The sequence below is a fragment of the Callionymus lyra genome, chromosome 18 (assembly GCF_982586985.1).
Source record: "Callionymus lyra chromosome 18, fCalLyr1.hap1.1, whole genome shotgun sequence".
Lineage (NCBI taxonomy): Eukaryota > Metazoa > Chordata > Actinopteri > Syngnathiformes > Callionymidae > Callionymus > Callionymus lyra.
Window position 1 is genome coordinate 20,373,510 of NC_141835.1, and position 25,927 is coordinate 20,399,436.

General features: G+C 37.8%; 1 protein-coding gene across 1 annotated transcript in view; it reads left to right on the forward strand.

The window, feature by feature from the left end:
- The window catches only part of alk (ALK receptor tyrosine kinase), a 380,098-nt gene that overhangs the window by 162,000 nt on the left and 192,171 nt on the right, over positions 1-25,927 (forward strand). The window contains exon 3 of the mRNA XM_087779244.1: positions 10,465-10,611. Coding sequence (XP_087635370.1) covers positions 10,465-10,611 — 147 coding nt within the window. The remainder of the gene's footprint in view (positions 1-10,464; positions 10,612-25,927) is intronic.

Sequence of the window (25,927 nt, forward strand, 5' to 3'; positions counted from 1 at the left end):
TGAGATCACACTTTGATTCACGGTTTTTAATATGACGTTAATCGTCCGCTCAGGTGAACACAAGTCCCAAGACAAGGCTGGATAACGTTTGTCGGCTCTGTCAGTTAAACGCAGAGACCCAGTTGAATCTTCCATCTCCTAATCTGACAGTCGCTTCTGGTGAAAGGAGAGCTGAGCAAATTCTCCGTGTCAACTTGTCAGCCAGAATTAAAATTACTTGTTTAATATTAGAATTCAGTTCCTGGAGATTTGGTGATGAATTGTACTGAGCGCAAAGGCCAGCTTGGTAAGTGCACCTGTGGGAACCTCTCGGAGGTCTAGCATCAATCTTTGTTGGAGAAACTATAAAAGTGGAAATGTTTCGATACTGTTGCATTTCTTTTACACTACACTGTCTTTATATGTGTGGATGAAGTCATTAACGTGTTAAAGGTGGGCATATATCCTCAAAATGTTGTTAACAAACATCTAGATTTAAAAAGTCACTATTCAGAATTCTCCTGAGGTTTCATTCACAACATATAAGGCAACTGACTGGATCCCATGTAAAGCCAATACTATAATAATAGATAATAATATTCCAAACTGTTCTGCACAACATTATACACCAAAAGTTTTTCATACTTTAACATTAAATAACGATACATCAGCCATTCTAACTCTCCACTGCCGTCTCCAAACTGATTGTCGCTCTCTTCTATAGATACCACTCATTACACGATCTGGTAAAAACAATGACCTGTTTCGGTCCTCCATGTTTTCACGTCAACCAGATTCTGGTTCCAGTTCTAGGACCAGAATTTTTTCGCAGAGTACTTCCTATCTGTGTGGTATGTTGGCCTACTCAGTAGCTAGACTACCAGCTAAAAAAACAAGCGTAAAATACAGACTTTGGATGGTCTGATGAAGCCTCATGAAGCAGTGTTATTATTTTCAGAGTCCACTAGATGGCGGTCTCTGCACTATATATTTTTTTGTTTTGAACAACTGTTCTAATAAATTGCTGATATTAAGTGATATTTATATTAGAAAAAGCACTTAAGCCCCGCCCACTGAAAACACTTTCTTTTGGTCAAGCTAAAGTTTCCCATTACCACGCCCACTCTGCTGAGATTGGTCAAATGTCGAGGCTTTAACCCAGGAAGTCTTCACCTCCAACAGACTTGTATACAGACAGAAGCAGGACGTTCTAGACTGAAGCAGGAGGAGTGAAGCCCTTTGTTAGATCACAACAGGCTGCGTTCTCATAATTTAAAGTAATAACACCAAAACGGAGCATCATCATGATGAAGGACTTACTGTATCTTGGAGAGAAAGACTTCAAGATTTAAAACATGTGAGTGAGTCAGGAGAGTTGGCTTTTCACATCAGTTGCCCCTTAAGTCCTCAAAATGTATGTTCTATCGAAAAAGAAATAAGAAGGATTTTGCCTGGAGGCAAGTCAGTGAGAGAGTGAGTGATCCTGGTGAGTTTTTCTTCCTGGTTTATTTGAAATTGAAGTTGGCTGTTTTGCTAACTTGAACAATTCGAGTTTTTTTAAAATAAAAAATGTATATAACTAAAAATATTATTTTGAGTGTTTCAAAATTGGGTTATTTTTATTTTTTATTTGTAGATTTTTAGTTCCAAGAAAACATTTCTCCAACTTTAAGACTTCTCTCAATTATTCATCCCACTTCATTCGGTTCAAATTTCAATGCCCCTTTTTTTTTTCTGATTCCGAAGCAGCGTCGACCCAGGTACCTGGCTCGGACAGAAAGAGACGCGGTTCTCTTTCTGGTAAAACTGACACCGTGTTGTTATTCACGCAGGATCAAACAGCTGGAAACTCACAAACTGTTTTTAATGATCAGAAAGAAGCCGTAAGGTCAAAGGATTCTGGCGGTCTCGGGTTTCGTCAGTGGAATCTTGAGCCGCTTCAAGGATTTACTGAGTTTCCTTTTAATAATTCATCGGACCCCCTGCCTGACGGCTGCCTTTGTAGCGCTGGAGAAACGAGTGAAGGGATTGAGTTCACAGGAAGTAAGAACAGCACAATATTTGATGAATTTGATTCCGCCTAATCAAAATTGGAGTGGACGAAAGCAGTAGAGCCATACTGTGAGAGTCCGTCATCAGGAACTGTTTAAGAGTAAAATAATGCTTATTTGATAATTATAAAATAAAATGTATTTCTTTGGTCAAATAAACCAGACGGTAGTTAAAAGAACTAAAGTCACACACGGAAACACAAAATGAACAAGCCACCTTCTAACATATTTCTTTATTTAATGTCAGGTTACAAATCTAACTTACAGCTTTTACTAGAATAGAAAAACATGTTTTACTTGTACAAGTGAGAAAAGAACAGAGTTTACAAGTCTGTATGAATCCTCTCCGAACAGTTGACCTTTTCGTCACCGTTTTTATCTTTGTCGGAGTTTCACCCTTGATTATCTCACTCCGAAACTTTCCACCAAACACAAACTTGATTTAGTTACTATCCTTAAGATCGGGGTTAGCTGTATCCTTTAGAGATCGGTCTCTGGACCGAAGACATCTTTACTCCCACAGTGCTCACCCACACAGGAAATTGAATCGATAAGAGAATAATATTATAGGTGGCTAAGAAAATTTGATAAACATACTTTAGATCAGGACTTTTTTATTCAATATTATTTTTCTGCCTCTGAACAAGTGAAAATTAAAAATGCATTTGGTAATAAAGTATCATATTTTAATTAAAAAATATTTTTTATTATTAATGTTCGTAATATTTGATTAAAAATAATGATTAAACAAGCTTTGTATGATATGAGGGTTATTACACATCCATACTGCATACTTTTTTGGGGGGTCACCTCTCCAGGGGTAGGGATGTCTCATTTCCTTCCAAGCTTGTTTCAATTAGTGATACAATTAGAAAATTATATGTGTGTTTAGGAATGATCAATCATTTTTGCCTTTAGTCCGTGGTCACCTCTGCCTTGGGTGCACTCTCTTCTTCACCTCCTTGAAAGCAACTGACCACTGCAGACTCAGTGGAAACACCCCGCAAGAGCCGAGGTACCAAAGCAGAATCTGCCAACGGGTCACAATTAACATATTCTTATTTAATCGTCAGCATATTTTCCAGTCATTTTTCTTGAGTGTCTCTTTCATTTTCACATGTGTAGCTCGTTGAATTGACGTGTTCATTCGTGAGGGGAATGTCCAGTGTGCTCTCGTGGATGACCTTGAGGCTTCGGGGCGACAGGTCGTTCAATCTCAGCCCGTTTGATGAATGAGGTGGAGGTCACGGTGTCGTTGCAGCCTCATTAACCAATCAGATGGTCTCGTTAGCAGACCAGAGGAAATTGATGATAGGTTTCCTGAGACGTAAAAAGACATGAATTTGCATGTTTGTGTTCAACTCCTGACTACTTGGTTCTGGGATGCAAATGGGGAACAGCGCCACCTTTCTTCAAAACTACTTATTAATGAGTTTATTAGAGGTGACTATGCTTCCTATGATCAATGAGGAGTAAATCTTGAAAATGGATATTTCCCCCAAAATGTTGTGGCTATAATATATTCATGATCATCAAGAAGTTTGAACAAACTTCTTCTACCAGTTAAAAGTTTCTTGCTTGTGTCCCTTCGATGACTTTTTTTCCCTCACAGTTTTTACCCAGCTGTAATAAAAACAATATTTGTCCCAGTTTTAATGAATACAATTTTTATTTACTGGTCATTAAACTGATTTCTAGAACAGACAGCTGGAATAAAATACAAAGTGACACTTGGCCCCCCTTTTGTTGTATAACCTTTGATCCATCAGGGGTAAAGAGAACATTATAAAAACACATTTCTACGTTAGATAGATAGATAAACTTTATTGATCCCTTTGGAGGTCTCCTTCGGGAAATTGTTTCCAATATGTTGGCCACATATGCAATTTGCTGAACTAATAGTGGTAATGAAGCTTCAAACGTAGCTTCATTCTTTTTTTTAAAAGGTTGTTAGATTGAACTCAATGCTTTAACAACATTTTAAACCAAGAGTGAAACCTACTAAGCTCTTAAACTTCTTTGACTACTCCCTGAAAACGTATCAACCCAGCATAGTGAACTACTTTTACAAGCTGTGAAATGAACTTGCAAGTGTCTGTTATTCTCCTGGTGAAGGGACTTAAGTTACAAATTGCATTCACAAGTTGTTAAACAAATAGACTCACTTGTGGTTGATCATGAAACAGCTGATGAGGCTTTAGATGCAGTTTCCATATTTATCAGGGTCACTAGATGGCACATAGCTTTATAATCTTTGACTCTAAAAGGATCAAACACGGCGTCACTTCCATCGATCAAACACAACCTCACTTCTGTCCCGGGTCTTATACTTCGTTTTGTGGAGAAAGATGAACAATCCAGAGTACGTTCGGGTCACTTTATTCACCGTTTCAAGTCAAAGAACATACAAGCTTCTCATAACGCTCGACCGGACCACGTTCTTCCAGCGACTCGAAGATTGACAGTCCTGGATAGAATGGTCCCGAGCTCTAGAAGGCTCGCTGTATTTAAGTCAAATTTCCCACCCAGGAGGTCGTCTTTTCCAGACAAATTGTTCTTTCATGTTCCCTGTGTCAGCGGTCCCATGCTGAGAGAGTTTCTATTTTGTTATCTGTAAATCGAATTATTTAAATGTTCTCGGGCTGAGGTCACGTGTTGTGGGCTTTCGTTTCCTGTTTTCCGCTCCCCACCTCTGGGGTCTCGCCGGCTTCGTCTCTGATATACAAATTAAGGTGTGATTTGCAGGCAAACAACAATGTTTGAATATACCGGTGTCATGACCCTAATTCTGATCCGAGCTTGTCTCGAACCAGTAATCAGTTTGAGAGGAATGTTGATTGTGAATGTGTGTAGACAAAAGTTTCCCGCTCTTAGATCAAACGACTAAATTGTACTTTATATTTTGTTTATCTATTAGCATTAATTTCAGTATTGCGTATACGTATATAACAATTTTAATCTAACAACTCTGAACCACTATTTAAACGAAAAAACACTTTATTTTAATTGTGCTACCTAGTGATCTATGTTTAAATAAAACCTTATCAACTGTTTCATGAAACTTCATCAACCCAGCATCATCAACCCTCATCTATAAGCTATAAAATATGAACACTCAGGTGAGTGTCATTCAGCTGGTGAATGCATGTTCCTACGGTGGCCCTGAAGTTGCAAAAAAGATTAAAATTCACTGAACAAACAAGCCTTGATCAGAGGCCACTCTCTTATTCCCTTAACACACCCCACTGTCATCTGCATTCATGTCATAGTCCAAATGATGACGGATCACACAAGTTTGAAGTATTTATTCGCTGTCGTCGCTGCACACATCAGCAATCTTTCATGTCTTAAATTGTCCGTCTCGTCTGCTGAAGAGTGTTTGTCGTTTTACTTGATCTTCTTAAAACCCGTTAGAGTCGCTGTGTGTGTGTGTCTGTGACATGTTTCAGAACCGTCAGTCAGGCAGAGGCGCATCAGCTTCAATACATGAATGACGCTTGAATTAAAAGCCATTATTTTTGAGAAACATTTCTCAGAGTCTGCTTCTGTATTGACTCGTCAGTGATTATCTTCCTCTATCACAGAACTGCTGGTCATTAGAGACGTTCAAACTTTCTGTCAAACTTTCAAATAAACTAAATTCTCGTTTCAAAGGTGAAGCCGAATAAAATGTCACATTCCATGTTTTATTGATTGCGTGTCTCATGCCAGAACAACTTTATTTGTTGCTTCTTACTAAAAATGTTTCTTTGTGCCCTTTAAAACAGAGATGAAAGAACCAGCTGATGAATTATTGTTTGTTCAGTTGTTGCACGATGTATTGACGATTCAGACGTCGACCTCTGTAAAGATGAATTGAGCTCGCGCTTCATTTAGATGCACAGAAAATTAAACTTCTCCTCACATGGAGCACTTAGCTGGAAGTACTAGAAATTGATGGGTTTTTTTTACTACATAGTCAGATTGAGTAAGACACAAAAAATATGTTTTTAAGTAAGGAATTAATAAATTAAAATTATATTTCCATTGTGAGCATGTTCAATCCTAACGTTCCATTTATATTAATATTAGCAATGATATGTTTCATCAATATATACAATTGACATTCTAATCTTATCAACATATAGAAACATTTTTACAGGGCTGGACATTTCGTTACCTCACTGTTGCTTGCAATTTTAGTCACTTGCGAAGATAGAAAATATAGCATCACATTCAAAATGTTCTTAATGTGACATTACAGTTTTTTTTTATTTTTATTATTGTAACACTCTTTTTCATCTGTTACAATTTAACTTAACAAATATCTTATTCACTAAAAGAGCAATATAATAAAAGTGTTGGAACTAGTCTGCTTGAGACCTTGGCTCCCGGAGGGGTTTGAGTGATGACATCTATCAATTAAAGATATGGTGTCTATGTAAGAGAGCATGTAAGTGTTCCAGGTATTTATGTCAAAGTGCAGGACAGACATAAATGATTCATTTTATATAAGAAATTAAACTTTTATTTTGAAAAACATATTATTTAATAACAAGAGCACGATTTTATTTACCAATAAATGAGCATGTTATTGTAAAAGTAAATACTTTTTTTTTTTTACTTTTATGCTTATTCAAACCGATTTGTACAGATTTTTAGTTTATTCCAAGTTGGAAAGATCTCCATTGAAGATCTTGTCGAGTATTTGCTGACTAAACTACGGTGATGGGCTAAGAAAAAAAAATGTCACCAGGTGGCGCTCCGTACAGTCAAGCAAGTCAACAAGGTCACTTCAGGATTTGACGCCGTGATGATAATCGGACTCGTGTAATGCATCTTGATTCATTTTGCGGTCGACCAGGTACGCACGTCTGCGCGGCACCTCTCCTGACACCTCCTCGTTTGGAAGCTAATGCACCGCCGACTCCTCTGAAGGCGGCGGCTTCATCTGGCAGGCGGCTGCGTAACTCAAGGTTGCCAGAGCGCGCTCTTTGTTTCCCCATTAGCTAAAACACATCCATTACACCTCGCTGTGTGTTAGATCTCATAATATACGTAAAACTCAATTGAGAGAAACAATTACACGCTGAAGCAGATGTGTTTGAAGCAAGGAAAATAAGTGGTTAATGCCACCGAGGGAGACATGAGCAAAGATTGGAATATTGAAGAAGCTGTTTTGTAAAAGAAGGAACGCTGATTTGAATTTAATACAGGTTGTTTATGCTAATGCATACTGTCGCTGCTCAAGGCAACTCAGGAGTTACAAGGCAACTTTTGGATCGACGATTATTTTCGCAAAGAGCCGGCTCGGCCTCTAGTAGATAAAGACTTTAGTTGTATTTATTTGTTTTTGGCTCTCTTCAGTTTAGGAAGACAACTTATAGTTGGTCCTGGAATCAATTTCAGAAAAGGTTGTAATTATATGACCTTGTTTCCTCAGATGTTCTTAAATGTTTGATATTCTCTGCGGAAAAGAAAATGAAGCTTGCTATTGTTATTAGTGTATCGCGCCTCAGAAAATATAACAACAAATAAACAGACCAAATAAACGTCTTCCTCACTTAAATAATCACCGGAAATTATATAAATGCTTAACTTACACTGAGTGCAGTGAGCAGATTAAGTTTTAATGGCCAAGGTGATATTACAGCAGAGGTTATAGCGAATAATATAGAGTATATATATCTGAGATGAGATGCCGTACATCGGTGTACACCTTCGAGACATTTTGTCTAATTTGACAAACTTGCATTGGCTCCCTTGAAAAGAGATGTCAGTGTAAACAGGACTGACCTATTTAAATAAAGGATCAACAAAAACAATAGTTATTTAGTGAATTGAAATCACTAGAATTATTTCGCCCAGATGAGTTCAGGTTACGTATATTGGTGAGCTTTTGACACCCTTTCGTAAATTAATCTGATGGGGTCTTATACCAGTGGAGAGTCAATATGGTGGATTTATCAGGATCTATTGTGAACTACAGTATATTGGGCTCATTCTACTTTCTTTCCTGTTCCCTGTTCTTTAACAAATATATTTTTATATGGACCTTTTTTTAATGGACAAAAAAATGGACAGTATAGTCACCCCCTGAATAGATAATTGGTGAGTGAACATTTTTTCTCAGCTCTTTCTTCACCTTCTTCTCCCAACCCTTTAGAGACGATGATTCCTAACCGAGCGAGCGTGAAGCCACTTGCCTTCCGATCATGTTCCTCTTAAATGCCTCGAGGAGTTCGGTGAAGTCCTCCAAAGTTCCTCTCAACCCCAACTTGTGTGGAAAAGTCATTTGAAAGTGGCCGAACTCCCTGGAAGAGTGATTTAGGAAAAGCCACTGGGATCAGTATCCGTGAGCCCGTCCACAGGGAGGAGAGGACAGATGGAGGCAGAGTTCCAGACGGAGGGAAAATGAGTCAAAGGAGCGTTTACCCTTAATTCCAATCAAGGACTCATTTCTCAATTTGCTGATCATATGGTGGAAATGATCCCTGGATGTGTTGATGGGATTTATTTATTTGATTGTTCAGATTCAGGAACAAAACTTGCTTTTCTTTTTCCTTCTGGTTTTCCACGTCCATTATTAAAAATGGTTTTCTTTCCCTAAATTAACTTAATTAATTTACAGCTTCATGTACATCTTTTGACTTGTTCACTCATAAACATAAACTTTAGTGATTTTTTTGGGGCCATCATAGGAAAAAAAAAAAGCTAAATTCATGGATTGATCCAAAAAAATGTATTGAAGAAATGTGTTGTCACAGTCAGTCTTAGGAACTCTTTGATCAAGATTATTATTGATTATAAAATTTAAAAAAATGTACTGATAGGAAGTTGAGTTATCTTGATTTAATCGTATTATGTTTCATAAAGTGATCTGTTTTTTTTCTGTTCATTCTGAGTGGGAGTATAAATCGTTCAAAACTTTCTTGGACCCGGATAAACTGCAGAAAACCAGCATAATTAAATCATATTTTCTTTGTTGCATCAAACACGTTACCCACGTTACCCAAATGTCCCCACTGTGGGAAAAATAAAGGATTATCTTATCAGCTGAACATCTAAATCAAACATAGACAGACAGACAGACAGACAGAGACAGAGACAGAATGAGACATGTAGAGAGAAAGATGGATGAATAGGCAGAAAGAGATAGATAGAGAGACAGACAGGCAAAAGGACCAAAGGAGAATAGGCAGAGAGACAGACGGACAAAGAGACAGATGGAGAAAGTCAGAGAGACAGATGGACAAAGGAATAGACTCAGACAGGTAGAAAGATAGAAAGGAAAAAACATGGAAAGATAGACAGGCTGAGATAGAGACAGAAGGAGAAAGGCCGAAAGACAGGCAAAGTGACAAAATAGGACAGTCAGAGAGACAGATGGACAAAGAAATAGACTCAAACAGGTAGAAAGATAGAAAGGAAAATAAACGGACAGATAGACAGGAAAAGAGACAGACAGACAAAGAGACAGAATGAGATAAGCAGAGAGACAGACAGACAAATAGACTGACATAGACACAGAAGGAGAATGGCAGAGACAGACAAAGTGACAAAATAGGACAGGAAGAGAGAAAGATGGACCGATAGGCAGAGTGAGATAGAGAGAGACAAAAGGATGGAAAGAAACTAGGCAGAGAGACAGAGAGACAAAGAGACATGAAAAGAGACGGATGGAGACAGTCAACGAGAAAGATAGACAAAAGGGATGGACTCAGACAGGTAGAAAGATAGAAATAGAAACGAAAAAGAGAAAGACAGATGGACAAAGAGACAGATAGACAGACAGGCTGACAAATAGATTGAAGGAGACAGGAAGAGGGACAGACAGACAGACAGACAAAATTTGACAGGAAGAGAGACAGACCAAGTGACAAAATAGGACAGGAAGAGAGATAGATGGACCGATAGGCAGAGTGAGATAGAGAGAGACAAAAGGATGGAAAGAAACTAGGCAGAGAGACAGATAGACAAAGAGACGGATAGACAAAGATACAGGAAAAGAGACGGGTGGAGACAGTCAACGAGAAAGATAGAGAAAAGGGATAGACTCAGACAGGTATAAAGATAGAAATAGAAACGAAAAAGAGAAAGACAGATGGACAAAGAGACAGACAGACAGACAGGCTGACAAATAGATTGAAGGAGACAGGAAGAGGGACAGACAGACAGACAGACAGACAGACAAAATGGGACAGGAAGAGAGACAGACAGACACATAGACCGAATGAGAGAGGCAGAGATGGACAAAGAGACGGAGAGATGGATGAAAAGATAGAAGACAAGACAAGATCACATCAACTGCAGACCTGAATAGATTAAAATCAAAGCAAGTCTGGTAAAAGTAAAAGTTTCTGATGGAGTCTCTCACAACTGCAAACACTTTTAAGATTCACACTTGCTGCCGGCTGAACTCCATTTGACTCATCTTTGTCTTCTGTTTCATCAGATCTCATGTGCTTCGATAAGAGTGGATCATGTGACCGCGACGTCAGCAGCCCAGAGTTCACGTGGAGCATCGTGGCTGCAGGCGACCTGCTGGAGGAACGCGAGCGCTCCGGAAACAAGGCGAAGAGTCCGCAGGGCTGGGAGGAAGGTAAGAGCGAAGGTATCACGTCCTCTGATTTGAGGGGAGTTTCATCTTTAACCAGAACACCATCGACCTCTCTCACTTCTCTCATCTTCACTTAAAGCAACTTCTTTCTCAAACATAAACTCGGCTGACATTTCCAGGTGGGAAAGAGAAAATGCTTTATGGAGTCAGATGTCTTCAAATCCTCCAGCCGGATTCATTTTCATAGCTGCAAGATGAGAAAACTCATCTTATCTCCTGAGGTGATGCCGATACAGAGGAAGACAGAAGGGTCTATTTATTTCCTTTAAATGTTTTTTTTTCTTCTCCTCCTATCATGAGCTGCGACTCCGGGGCCAGATGCGTCAATCGGATGAAATTGGAAAAAGTGAAATATGTTGACGGGCGGGAATAAGAATTTGGGAGTGGATGATGGACAGAGTGTGTGTATCTGAGGAACATCTAGTTTAAATTGTAGATGACAGGTGTGTGTGTGTGTTGCAACATCTTCAGTTGCCGTCACATTCGTTTTGTAAGAGGACATTTGAGATGCGGACCGGAGCATGTGAAGGAAAAATATAATAATTTAATTCCCGTTCGACCAGTTGAAAAATTTGTGTGGAAGTGTGTATTGAGTTTTGTTTTGACGACATATGTGGTGACGCTCAAAGCCTTGTGAACCGTAATACATATTGAGTGGTGGTTTAAAGGGCAACTAAACTAACCCAACTTTCCACATTCATTTCACATGTTGAAGTTTTCCTCTTTAGTTATAACTTTATGAAGTTCTCACCCGTTTGAAATCTCGGCGAACGAGAGGTTACGAGAGTGGAGTCCATTATGATGTAACAACAGGCTTCAATCCTCTTCCAGCTAGCTGTAATTCCGCCCTGCTTTGTTTATAAAAGATGGAGCCTTCTGGGGGTTATTAAGTTCGGCGACAAATATTGATGCTTGACCAATCACAGCAGAGTTGGTGTGGATATGCAAAACAAGATTTAATCTCAGGAAAAAAAAGGGTTTTCAGTGGGCACATTTTCTAATGTAAATATTTAATGAAAAGAGAGTTTTGTACAAACAGAAACATACTGATGAGTACAAGAGAGGTCCAAGATATTTAAGAGACACTTAAATCAATGCATTAGTTTCCTTTTGAAGAAATAATTTATCTGAGGGTCGCTTTAAGGTTTTTTTGTACGGTTTGTGAGAGACTTTTTAGTCGTTTCAGTCAAGCCATACTCCTCTTCTAGACCCGTTTTAATCGACTAATAATTTGTCAATTAAACGTGACATTTTAGTTTAAAGAAACTGTAAGCATTTAAGTGTTTTATAAGCGATGCCTAACACTTTCTCTGAGTCAGACCATAATACTATCCCACCTTTGGAAGATGTTAGCATAATAGATGATTTATTCAAAATTTAGATAAGAGTTGACCAAATTAATCAATATCCCAAATGGACAAAAGTCACAGGCCGGACAAAATGTATATTTAACAGAATGTCTGTAACAATATAAGTTTGATTTTTATGATACTAACATTTATGAGGTAATCTACCTTCATTCAAACCATCCATCCGTTGGGCCACGTTTAATGACTTGGATTTGGCCCCTGGACTCTGAGTTGTATACATGTGATCTAGAGAGTAACTTTTTCACACCTCAGTTTAATAATGGTACCTGTTAAGATGTCTAATAATGGGTTTTATTACATTTTTTAAAACAGTTTTTGAGCTGTTCGTTAGTTTTTTTGTCTGATGTAATTGAATGCACCATATCCGTTCCTACGTTATTGAACACAACACAGCAGCCTGTACAAATGAGATGCGGTGAAAGTTGTTTTATATTTAAATCAAATTAAAATCTTGTCTGTCCAAACTAAATGAAGCGTAATAAGTCTAGTTTTTAGTCAATATTGTCAAATTATAATTATCATTAACTAGTTGACAATATTTCTACGTATTTGTATGCTCCTCTCTCCCAGCCCCATACATAGGAGTGGCAAAGATGAACTGCAATCTGACAAAAGAAATATCACATTCATTAATCAGGAGGGACCAGAAATGTCCACCAAATCCTCCCATACTAATACAAAAATATTCCACACAAATGGAAAGCACAGAAAAACACACAAACATTAGACCCTGCTATTCCCTCAATGCATGCTGGGACGCCTCAACAAAGGGGATTAGTTCTGTTTATAAGATGTTGTTTTTTGTGTTGATGAAGTTGTCGTTGTGCACTGTGTGAAACGCACAACTCTGAACATGTGATGGATGCTTGGACTGTGAGTCTCAGTGGAGAAACAGGCTATTATTTCCCAACATTACCTGCAGAAGACGAGTAATGTGATATGTTCCGACAGCGGAATCTATTAATGCCAATAAAATCCTGGATTATTCAGTGTAACTCGTCACAGTTAAATCCTCCTAATACATATACAATCAGTCCTATTAGGCGTGTATCGCGAAGCCGAGCATCAGAGGGATTAAAATAAATATGTATATGATTTTTACACATGCGAAGAGATTATTCATATAATTACATTCCCTCTCGTCTGAAGAAGTTGGAAGCCGAGCACCAAATTAAGACGGAAGTGGGGATATTCAGTTAGCCTGGGAATGTTTTGAATAATTGAGAAGAGATCGCTTCACACGTTCTTTAAAAGAAGATTTGGGATGAATAGTTGATATCTGCGATCCGTCCAAGCGCGTCGTCGGCCTGGGAGACGTTCCTCGCCGAACGTCGTGGATTAGCTGAATTACGTGGGCAGAAGTCACAGTTCAATCGAGAACACATGACCGTTAATGTCATGAGGGAAGCTCACAACACGCTAATTTGAACTTTCAACCTGATTTTACTTTTTATTTTTCATAAGAATTCAAGGATTTTAATTGTCATTATGATCCATATTAGAACAGTACGGAAGAGCAGTACTGACAATGTGAGTGACTTTGTTTTGACTGCGTTTAAGTTTTACCAAACACCTATTACATATTGTCAAACATATTTAATGTATTCTTAAACATTTTTTAACCTGTTTCAAACACGTATTAACTAGTGATGGTTTGATGAAGCTTCATGAAACAGTTTCATGTTGTTTAGAGGTCAGTAGTTGGCGCCATTAGTTTAAAAATGATGTGATGTTTCACTAGTTGTTTGAAATAAAGGAAAATAGTGCAGAGACCGCCATCTAGTGGACTCTGAAAGTAATGACACTGCTTCATGAAGCTTCATCAGACCATCCACAGTTTTAACCTAGTTCTAAAAACGTTTAAATGTATTTACAAACAGGTTTAAACACATTCCTGATCTCGGCGCACAGAAATGTTCGGCTGCCCCCAAACGAAAGATCCAACCTCGGTTTATCGTTTGTCTTTATTTTAAATCATTGACTTTCAGCTGACTTTGTTCATTAAAGCATCGACATCTGATTATGGCTGTGAAGCAGCGTTTACGGAAAGCGGATGACATTTTTGAGCAGGCAAGGGGTAATGAGAAGCACAGTCAAAAAAATGTCAAGATGTTGTTGTTTAACCACATTTCCTTTCGAGTGAGAAACAGATGTTAATCAGGAGGAGTTGCTAGCATTTAGCTTCCCAACCAGTCACCCCACCTGCACCCTCTTCAAGAAATTGAGAATCCCCGAACGATTCCCCCAAAATTGTCTTATACAATAACTTGTGAATCAAATTTACAATTACAACATTATATGAAAAATTCTTGAAACAAATGTACGGTCATGAAACAATCTTTTTTTTTAATCGTTAAACAAATTCAAATTATTTACACATTTAGGTTCTCTTGAAACAAACTGACCATGAAAAAAATAGTGAGCAAACTATGTCTTTGACTGTTTGGGAGACTTTATATTTTTATATTTTGAGAATAATTAGGTTTTTAAACAAACCATAATTTGGATGTTTTTGCTATCAAAACCAGGAGGTGAGGAAGCCACTGCTATACTGTGAGCCGCCATTTTGGGAGAACTAAAAATACTCTCTTAACTTGGTGTCTCTTATTATCTGTATAATTGTTGACATTATCTTTAACACTTCTTTATAGGTCACAAAATCACCGTGGACATTCATCCCCCTTTTATTTTAAGCTGGTGGGCTCCTTAAAATAAACTTGGCTCCTGGGCCTCTAGTTTGACACTTGAATTATAGATGTATGGAACTAGTCGAGAGTCAACCATGTCCTCACAGGAAGTGACACGCCTGATGGAACAGACGAGTGAGAAATGTGTGTGTGTGTGTATCATCTGCTGCTCCTCATCTGTAGTAACACCGAGCGTTCCTTGAACAAGAGGCTGTTACGTAATTCATGTATCGCAACGTTCCATTTTCCCAGTTAGTCCGAATGATTCTTTCATCCATTCCCATTAATCAGCGCGATTGGAAACGAGTCGTTGCTGTCGACTTCAATCTGGACGGATTTTGTAAATAGAAGAGGCATAAGATAGATCTGATCTATTTGATTTGAGCTCCAACCAGGTTGTCTCAATTCCACGCCTGCCCTCCGGCGCCTCCTGCAAACGTGTGGATATGATTACACATTGATTTCTTGCACCGGACCGGCTGACTGGCCGGGAGAGAGATCCAGTTGCCTGTTGATTTGCTTGTTTGAGTGGCCCCGGTGCCATCTATCTCCCAGCAGCCCGGGGAGCCGTGGGATTTCCTCTGCTGCTCTAAACTTTATGGAGTTTCGGAATGAGAAGGAAGAGGCTTAAAAAGTAATGCTCTTATCCAACAGTGGTTTTTAACGTCGGTGTGCAAGGCGCCTGCATGTGAAACTAGGGAGTATCTGGAGTAGAGGCGGCATCACTTTTAATCTCCGGGAGTCGCCGAGTCAGAAACTATGTTCGCGATTCATAAATTTGACAATTGATGATTGTGTCACGAGCTGTATATGATGTCGCTGTAGTTTCTTTGATTACCTTAATTGATTCATAACAAATGTACAAATCAACTCAAAATTTAATAAAAGCGTTAAAAAAAACAACCTCAAAAACAGTTTTATAAACTCTTGAAAGCAATAACAATTCTGAAACAGTTAAGCATGATCGTTAAACACATTTACTAAATTGTGAAACACATTTACAAACTTTTTAGACTAGTTTACAATCTCTGAAAGAACACTATTAATGACATTTTCACTAAATCAAGAACTGTTGTCAATCCCTGAAACAATTGTTTCAAGGTTGTGAAACAATTGTGTTAAAATGCACAAACTCTTGAAACAAATGTACAAATTATAATATGTTTTATTTTACAAAATTGTCTTATGCATTAAAAACTCTTTATAAATTCAAATTCAAGAAAAATTTGAAAAAAATGTACAATTATAAAAGATTTTGTGACAAACTCTTTTTACAACAATATTACAATATAATGATAATTATTTTAGCTAATTGTGTAACAGATTAAAAAACTATTGAAAGTAATGTGCAGTCTCCAAAACATGAAAAGTATGCATTCTCTGAAACAATTGTTAAACATTGTGGACACAAAATGTACAAGATGGTGAAAGCAGTTTAAATAATTGTGTAAAAAATATACAAACTCTAAAGCAACTCTAATCTCTGAAAATATTCTACAAAATTGTTCTACACATTGAATAACTCATGAAACAAATTAAAGAACGCTTTTACAAAAAACATTTATTAATACAAATTTAAAAAAGTCTGTACAAACTCTTGAAACAAATTTACAAATTACAAAACAATTCTATAAAAGTGTCCTATACATTTACCAACTCATAAAACAAATAATAGTACGACAAATGTACCCAAATGTACAATCTTTGAAACAATTGAATAACATTGTAAAACAAACTCTTTAAATTAATTTACCATCTATAAAACAAATTAACAATATTAAAAACAAATCTGAAAGAATACAAATAAATATTAAAAGACATTTACAATCTCTGACAAAATTAAAAAAAAATAATAATTGATATAATTGTGTAAAACATTTAGAAACTCTTGAAAGAAATGTACATTTAAACTGTTGAAGTAAATTGAAAAAAACAAGCAGAAAACAAGCAGAAAAAAACTCAAAAACGAATTCAAAAAATAGTGAAACACATTTAAAAAAAAGCCTGAATCTAACTTTCAAAAGTGTGGAGCAACTTAAACAAATGTACAATTTTTTTCACGGTTTTTCAATTTTGTTAATTTGCTTTGCACTTATCAGCCACCGTACAAATTGTTTACATTTTAACTATGTTGTGTGTTTTTTTTTTAAGATTCATTCACTGGTATGGTATTCCAACTCTGTTGATCACATGACCAGCTTTTTTGCAAATGATGAAAAAATGTTATAATAAATCCCACACCTCGTAGAGAAAACAAATAAAAAGGGTTTCGACATGTTTAATATAATTGTTTTCAACAAAAGTGTGATTAATGCATTACTGGACACTTTGTGTCTTCATACAATTTACAGTCTCATTATTGTTCAGTCTCTAAGAGCGTTGAGAGATTTGAAATGGCTTTTTTATACGGGATAATTGTGGGAATAAAAAGACGATGACACCTTTTAGACAGTGAAAGTGTTCTGTGGGCAGTGTTGTGAGTGATGAATTGTCCAGTGGTCTTTCATGAGATCCACGAGAAAAATATGAAATGGTCTCACAGAAATGTTTGAACATCCTGATGTATTCTGTGGTAATGGAGTCCGTCCCAGCTACTCAGGGGAGAAGGCGGGGGAAAGCATGGAGAAGATATATGAGAGATAATGGAGTGTTTTAGAGAATTTAGAATAGAAGACTCTACTACAATCTGGATTAGATAAAGATACAACGGCCATTTTGACTCTCCACTGACATAAGACCGTCTCCAAGGTGAAGATCCACTTCTAGCCAAGATTTAAGCCTCAAACATCTCAAACATGACTATAAAAAAAGAGTTGATGATCATTTTACAAACAGGAGAATCTCAAGAGCAGAAAACACTCGAACACATTCGACCTTCAACAACTATTTTACTGAAATCTGCTGAAATAAAATATTGATTCTGGTTATTCAGGCTCTTACATGATCAGGTCAGATCGATGTGACCCGAATAGTTAATAGCCATTCCGGTTTGCACCGTAGGCGAGCTGGAAACACAAGACAAACTTTTGTCTCCGTGGCACGATTGCAACACTGTTTTTGTCCTACCTGTCTCGTCCAGACCATCATTAGGAACTCTCAGATTTGAGATGCGGCAATTTGTTCTGCTACATTTCAGAACCGCTTTCTTGATTTGGACTCTCGTATGGTATCCAGCTGACTGAGCGTGGCAGAAACAGGCCACGGATGGAGGTGCAACACCATGGCAACACATTTCAGCCTTGGCATTATACGCTAAAAATAGACGGCATTAAGATTAACTTGAAAGAGAAAATGATTTTGATTTTATTCCATTATGTATGTGGGAAGAGTTTCGACATTCATATTGACCTTTTTCTTCAAGCGCTTGTCGTCATCGTCATCCAATGACTCGTCGTTGTGAAATAGGTTCACCTGTCTTTATGTAACTTATTTATCAGATATATCACCTTTTTTTTTTACAAACTCAGTGGGGGGAGTGTTTATTTTATTTTTTGAATGAGAGTGGTTAAACCCGGATAAGCTTCAGAGGTAGGGGGCAGTTTATTCTGATAATAATCTGTTTAAAAAAAAATGTTTTCAACACAAATTAATCTTTTCTCCAAACATTTGAGGAGAATATTCAAGAATAATAAGTGCTGGATTGACCTGATATTACATGAAAAGCAAACTTTCCTGTATTTGAAAAATAACTCTATAGTTATAGTTAATATATTTGAATTGGTTAAACCCGGTTAAGAATTAGAGCTAAGAACCACACCAAATGGATGGAGCTAAAAGCATTTTTTATGGTTTTGAAATGCAAATTCGAAATGTCTCATATACTCTTTGAAACGCCTTATGTGAATCCTTAGATGAAGCCTCACATTGGTGTCAACCGATGACTGACATCCACTTGTGGATGCTTATGTCAGTTTTGCCAATCAGAAACCAGACTTGACAGTTAACAGTGACTGCCAGCAGAAGCAGCTTCATAAAGATGTAATAGAAGTTCAAAATAATAATAAATATTAATAATATTTAATGTAAGAATATATATAATATCAATAAATAATAACTAGATATGTAAATTCTGTATGTTCTTCAATTTTCAAAGTTACTACCTTGGTGGAACTGTTGTTCACGGTGTCTGGAGGGGGCGACGTTTTTTAAAGTCCACACAGACAGACTGAGAACGCAGAAGCCCACGTTTTGCAAGCTGATTTTCCTTCATGTCTTCATGACAGTGTGAATTTCCAAAAGTTCATTTGATTCCCTTGATGTGGCCAATGAGGTGAAGTGTTTATTTTATATAATTATCTTATCATAAAAAAAAGAACAAAGTGCAATAAAAATGCCAAAGTGCAATATGTTTATATTGCATAGCAGGGTTAAAAATGTGTTATTTAAGTCATGTATTGTCATGTATTATTTCCTTGGTGGATTATCTTTTATGCTAACTAGTTCAATATGTAGTTAGATATGTAGTAACTGTGGTGAATCACATTAGTTTGTAAATTCTGAAATAGTCTTTATTGCCAGAAGAAAGTGAAGAATCCAAATAAAACCCACAAACAAGTGGAACCCTTTCATGTATTATTTTCCTGGTATTCGCTTTTACTTCAGCATTATGCTAACTAGTGTAATATACTGTATAGTGACTGGGGTGAATCAAATTATTTTTTATTAAAAAAGTTATTTGATGCTGGATGGAAGCAAACTATAAATATAAATTTCAAACAAGAGCCCGTGTATTGTTTACTATTTTCCTGGTATCAGCTTTTTACACTTTATTATGCTAACTAGCGCAAATGCAGTTACTTAGAACATATGTATAGTTTGCAAATTAAATTTTTAGTTATTAAAATATTACTTTTGTATCTTCGTTTTATTAGAAATTTGCTCAGTAGTTGTTTAGTATTGTATTGCTCTATGGCACCGTCAAGCATAATAATGCAGAAACTGGCAACTACACCACAAGACAAATCAATGTCGAGATGACAAGAGTAAAAATGTGAACCTAACATGAAAAACTAATTAGGAATATTGAATAAAACATCTGACACAACAACAACAACAAAAATATTCTGCAAAAAAGGAAATAGACTTGAAAGAGGTATTGAAGGAGAGACTGAACATAACGGACAACACACAGGGCACAAGAGACAAATCAAGATAAAAGATGCACAAAAAACACAAAGATGAACATCTAAAATTGACTGAAGCATCTGTTAGGGAAAAGAAGGAAACCAGAAATAATGGGCAGTAATAATAACATTTTTATTTTTAAATAAATAAACTTTTAAGGAGAATATAAAAAAGTGCTGAATTGACCTGATATGACATGAGTTTCTCTGGAGAGAAAAATAAACTTTTCACGAGTTTTTGGAAATAACATTTCCGATATAGATTTGGTGGAAATTATGCTTTTTATGTCCAGACAGGATAAATGCTTTTAATGTTTCCAGCCAGTCTCATGAAGCCTGAGAGCTTCAGCTTGGCCGCCAGATAATAAAAAAGTTATGGAACACAGAAACGGAACGTTCCTTCTTTTACAGCTAGTTCTCGTTGAATTATTTATACAAACAACTTCTCTTTCGTGGCTCATCCCTCCTGTATTTGTTCGAGCTCACCTTGTTCCGGAGAGGTTTGTTGCCGCTAAGCTGTGACCTTAAACCCCAATTTGACCGAGTGACCGGCTCCGTTTGATCAGTCATGGCTAATGACCGGCTATAGATTAACTTCTTTTTTTTTTTTCTGCTCCGCGTAAGGCTTCAGGCTCCTCGGCTCAGATGTCGAAGTGACGGTTGAAGGAGTTGGCGTTGATAGACGATGCATACAGTAACCTTGGAACCCCGATTGGAAGTAAAGAACGTCGGCAACAGTTGTGGTCGATACGTCAGCAAATGTCTCTGGCCTTGCTTCCTTAATGAAGTGTTGTCCTGTATAAATGTGAGGTCAACAGGGCAGCGAAGAACCTCATTAAAGTGTATTTGCTGTGTTGTTTCAAGAATAGAAATCTCCATTTAATTATGTTTCTCCTCTCTTGAGCGCGGATGTTGTTCCCGGTTCATGGCCCCGAATATGGTCTCGACAAACTAACTGGCCTTTGATCAGGAAGATCTGAAAGTGTTTTAACAAAGCTTCTGGACACTAGCGTGCCTGCCACGCATGAAAGATGCGATAACGCTTCTACAAATGTGTTTTTTTCTGTTTCAAAAATTGTATTTTTTACATTTGGCATTTATGAACAGACAGATAAGAGATTTTTTGCTCATTTACTGTACGTTGAATAAAACAAGACAACAAAGTGAAGTACAAAGGACGATAAATCAGTGGTCCCCAACCTTTTTTTTTATGCCGCATACCAGTTGAACGTAAGCATTATATTATGTTATATTGTTATATTTATATTCTCCAACCAACCTTTGGATTAAAAAAAAAGATAAATCAATAAGAGTCTGTTTGTAACTAATTATTACTTGTTTTATTGTTTTTATTTTGTGAGTAAACTTGACTGAAACAACCTTTTTGGCGTGTCAAGCTAATGTTACTTCAGAAAAAAAAACATATTTAAAAAAGAAAAGAAAACACCTTTCATGCAGTTTTAATCAAAACCAATAGTAAATTAATAGAAAATTGTATTTAAAATAAAAATAATGTGAGTTGGGGACCACTGTGATAAATGACATATTTGATATAATGTGTCAATAAATATCAAAATGTCGAAATAAATAACTGTTGTCACTAAATATACATTTATTTATTCACCGCAGGCCCAGAAAAGACTAGCTTGACCTTGAGGCCTGTCATCAAACTTTCATGAACACGCTTCCAAAACATCAGTTGGAAAAAAAGCAGCTTGTAAAGCACTTCAAGGGTTTCACCACAGTTGGCGTTGAGTTGGCAGGACTACAGGCGGATTAAATGGGGCGAGTGAGGTGATGCGACAGGTGAGGGAGTCGCGCAACGACGAGACATTTCTCACTCGTGTCAACGCCTTTAATGCAGCGAGCAAAACATGGTTTCGTATTTGCGACATGTCACTTGAAATGGTCTCGTGTTTGACGTGTCAATGAAATGTTGAAAAGTGATTCCTTCTTAAATTACAAGGTGTCCTTGAAGCAGATCGGTTGCTTCTCTGTAGGAAGGGAAAATGCATGACTCAAAGTCAGCTGTTGAGAAATAATAATAAAAAAGAAGCAAGTGGCTCTTAAGGCTTGTTTTCATGTCGTGGATCAAGTTTTCTGTCTTGCTCTCTCTTTATTTTTGTGGTTGACAGTTTTACTCCCAGTTCATCTTATCGACGGAGCCGATATAGCAAGGACAGTTTTACTCACTGACATTATGACAGTGAGTCTCTGAAAGTAAAAACCTTTTTAGTAAATATACAGTTTCTACACAGAAATGTTGGAGATAAACAGAGGCAGCTTGTCGCTTCATTTATTGTAACTATTACATGATAAAACCAACTTCTCAAAGATTATTATACACTTATGAATTCAAGAAGGCTGTTTCCATTCCATCTCAAAGGGAATGGAACTATTTTCTATTATTTATTTAAGGATTTTTTGCTTGTGGACTTCGGGGTCACATTGACCCTGAGAAAACACGAGGGTTAACGATGCCGGTTTCAGTAAAGTTAACTCCAAAGATAAGCCCATAATGTAGTAAAAAAGGATTACAACACAACCTCCTGCTGCTTCAACATAATGGTGCGATTTATTTTTCATGCACTTAACAATTATTTTTTTATCAGTCAAAAAAATGTTGACACTAAACCGGTCTGTGATGCAAAGTAAGGGAACCCTTATAGCAGTAGAAGATATTTGATTGGATCTCTGATGGCATGTTCACACATCCAATGTGTTTCTTACGACACAACATCTCAAGAAAAAAAACAGTCGAGTATAAAAAAAATGTGAATAGCCAGTCTGGATTGTAATCCATACATATGTGTCTTCTCATTTAGACTATTGTAACAGTTTATTTTCGTGTCAAAACAAGAAGGATCTGTCTCGCCTGCAGTTAATACATAACTCTGCAGCGAGAATTCTGACCTGCTCTTGTAGAAGAACTCACATTTCCCGGATTCTTAAAACTCTTCACTGGCTGACAGTTTCTTTCTGTGATCTAATCCAGCCTTACACCCCAGCTCAGGCTCTTAGGTCTGTGGATCAGAATCTACTGATGGTTCCTGAACAAGGTTCAGGACCAGAGGAGAGAAATCCTTCCAGAATGTTGCTCCTTAACTAAACAATCTTCCTCTCCCTCTGTGTTTAATGGAGTTTACTGACTCTTTCAAGAAACATCTTAAGACATTTTTATTTGTGCATTTGTTTCTCAAATTTTCTGGGACACCTGTATTTGTCTTATGTGTCTTGGCCTTTTAAAGTATAGATTTGAAATGTAAATAGTTTTTGTTTGTTTAAGTGCTTTTTGACCCTGGTCTAGAAAGGCGCTTTACAAATAACCTTACATTACTTACTTTGCTTCCTGATGAGATAAACATACATTCACCATTTTGAGTCTCCACTGATATAAGACCTCCAGGCGACACCAATCAGTCATACGAGAGTAGCACCAACTTTTGTTTGGTCTGAAGGCACAGTAGGACATCTATGGCCGATATGTTGTTATTACTAGAAGCTCACCTGTTTCTTCTCACTGACTGCCCCCTTGTGTTGACAGAGAGGACCTACGTGACATTTCGCCATAAGTTGTTCACGCTAAAGTCTTTTCGTGTGCCAGAAGTATCACACATTTAACAGTGTTTTCCATCGCTGGTGCAGCCTACAGTCGGCTGCGAGTGAAAAGGCAGAAGAATATTATAGTTTCCACTCGTATCTCCATCCATCTCCGTGAAATGTCATGGTGATATTTTCAGCAGGCTGCTTTGATAGGAGCGTATCTGTGCGGAGCAGGTTATAGTAACAGGAACACCGTGTATCTTTCATGTCGCTCCGTTTAAGGCCCGCCAGCGCGGAGGCTGACGGTCCACCTGCCATCGATCCTCTCGGATTATAATCCGTTAAATCCCGTTCCTGCGTAATGAACCGCAATCACAGGACAAATAAGAACGAAAGAAGCAATTAGAGGTACAGCAAACCTTTCAGAGATGAACAGATTTCTCATTATCTCGTCATTCATCCCAAAGTAATTGGGTAGTCCTAGGAAGTCTTCTAATTAATCCTGTGTTGCATCTCTGACACTCCCGAAAGCTTATCTCGGAGGTTTGTGTCGGTTGGTTGACACCTGAAAGGAAACAATAAGCCTGTGTCAACTGAGCTTTTTCCAGAGAATCCATACAAGCTTGTTTTTGTTCCGATAAGCTCAACAGCTGAGCGACTTTTCGCCCAACGGTGTTGAGAAGTGACGACATTCGAGGTGAAAGACTAGAGAGACATAAAGCAGCTCTATCCAGGCTGAGAACAGCATTAGTAAAAGTTCCAATCAGGAAAAAAACCTTGAGGTTTGCAGATTCTTATTGTCGCAACCCTCTGTTAGCTTCATCACAGACTCATTAGAGGTCTGGATCAATAACTGCTGTGCTAATGGCGACATTGTAAATTAATAGATGTAACTGTTAATGGCAGTGTTGTACACGATACTTACTTTTTGGCATTTCATGACTTACATTACTTTGTTGCACATAAAAACGCACCTAGCAAAATGGGCTGTTATCTGTGAACTTAAGACTCTTGTAAATTAAAATATTTGTAATACAATATTATTTTAACCTGGGTTACTATAGCTATCATATATGTGAGATATTTTGTATAATAAAAAGGGCCAAATGTACAATAATTAGCAACCCATGAATGTGTGGTTGTGGAGTTTTTCGTAAACTGTGACGCATAGAAAAATTGACGTATCTACATCTATTACTGCACTTTTTCCCTAATCTAGTCCATTCTACTAATTTTTTATTACATTCACCAGCACGGTACGTTCTGGTATCTTCCCACTTTGGTTCTCAACTGAGTTTTGGCAACAGATTTTTCAGACACAAGATACAAATCTGCCACCTTTTTGTTAAAACTACGAGAATAAGTTGAGTATTGGTTGAAAATGTGTTCCATGGTTCTTGTACATCGTCCATACCATTTTGTGTCTGGTAAGTAAATCTTTGCCTCCAAGTTCTGCATCGCTATGTCTTGATGGCCTTGCCCACCGACTCGAGTCTTGTAGGGCTGGAATTGTGTAGTGGAAAAGCGCCATTATGGAACCACGGTTCCAAAGCCTGGTCAGTATCCGCGACCATCTTGCAAATGCAGTCTAAACAGGCAGATATGGAGGTACTTAATCATGATAGACCTCCTCCCTAAATCCCCTCCCATTTTGTTAAGAGTACGACGCAACCCCCCTCACCTGTCAGTCACTGATAAATGTGACTATAAACAAGAAAAAAGCAGTTTGTTCCGATAGTTTAACCCAAAGTTTCGCAAAAGTTTTTTTTTTTTGGCTGGGTTTTTCATGCCTAAAGTTAACCATCTACCGTCCACTACTACAATGTACCATTAAACCGTCTTTGGGTCTAGGTGACCCGAAGGCCTGAAAACATGGAGGTATTTTGGTCAAAACCTCCTTGTGTCCAGAAATACATATGCAGTGGTGGAGTCGAGCCTGAGATAACGAAAGGGTTAATAATAATTTTGAGTACTGATGATGAGAATCGGTTAATAGAAGGCATTGCACTCCAGGCGAGGACGGGCAGCAACATAGTGTAAGAACAGAGAAGAAGTGTAAGCAGCTTGTGTTTCTGACTTCATCCATCATCCATGTGTTCAGCCCTTCAACATATTCCGACCTAATTTGACTGCCAGACACTCTTCACTTAGTCCTGAGTGGATCATTGATCTCTAAAGGTCGGATCGATGGCTTTCTTAAGGGGCCGGAGTCGTCCAGACTCATTTCAAGACCCATATCACTCTCTCAGCCAATCAACCCTGACCCGGGCGCGAGGGCCGGGTGAGCGGCTCGAGGGACGTCGACCTGCCCAACGAGGCGAAAAACTTGAGTGACTCGAGGTTGATGTTCCGAGGTGAAGGGTGTGTGAATCCTTCAAGAGTTCCTCTTGCTCCGCTTCTGCCTGGCATTTGATTAATTAGGAGCTTTTGGTGGCAGCTCCCTGAAGGCTCCTGCGTCCGAGCGAGCATCAGATCACACACTTACCATCATTCGGGGGCCACGTTATTTGCTGCCAGTGGTGCATCCTGCGGTTGGGATCAGAGGCGGACCTGCGGAGAAAAGTGGTCAGGGGTC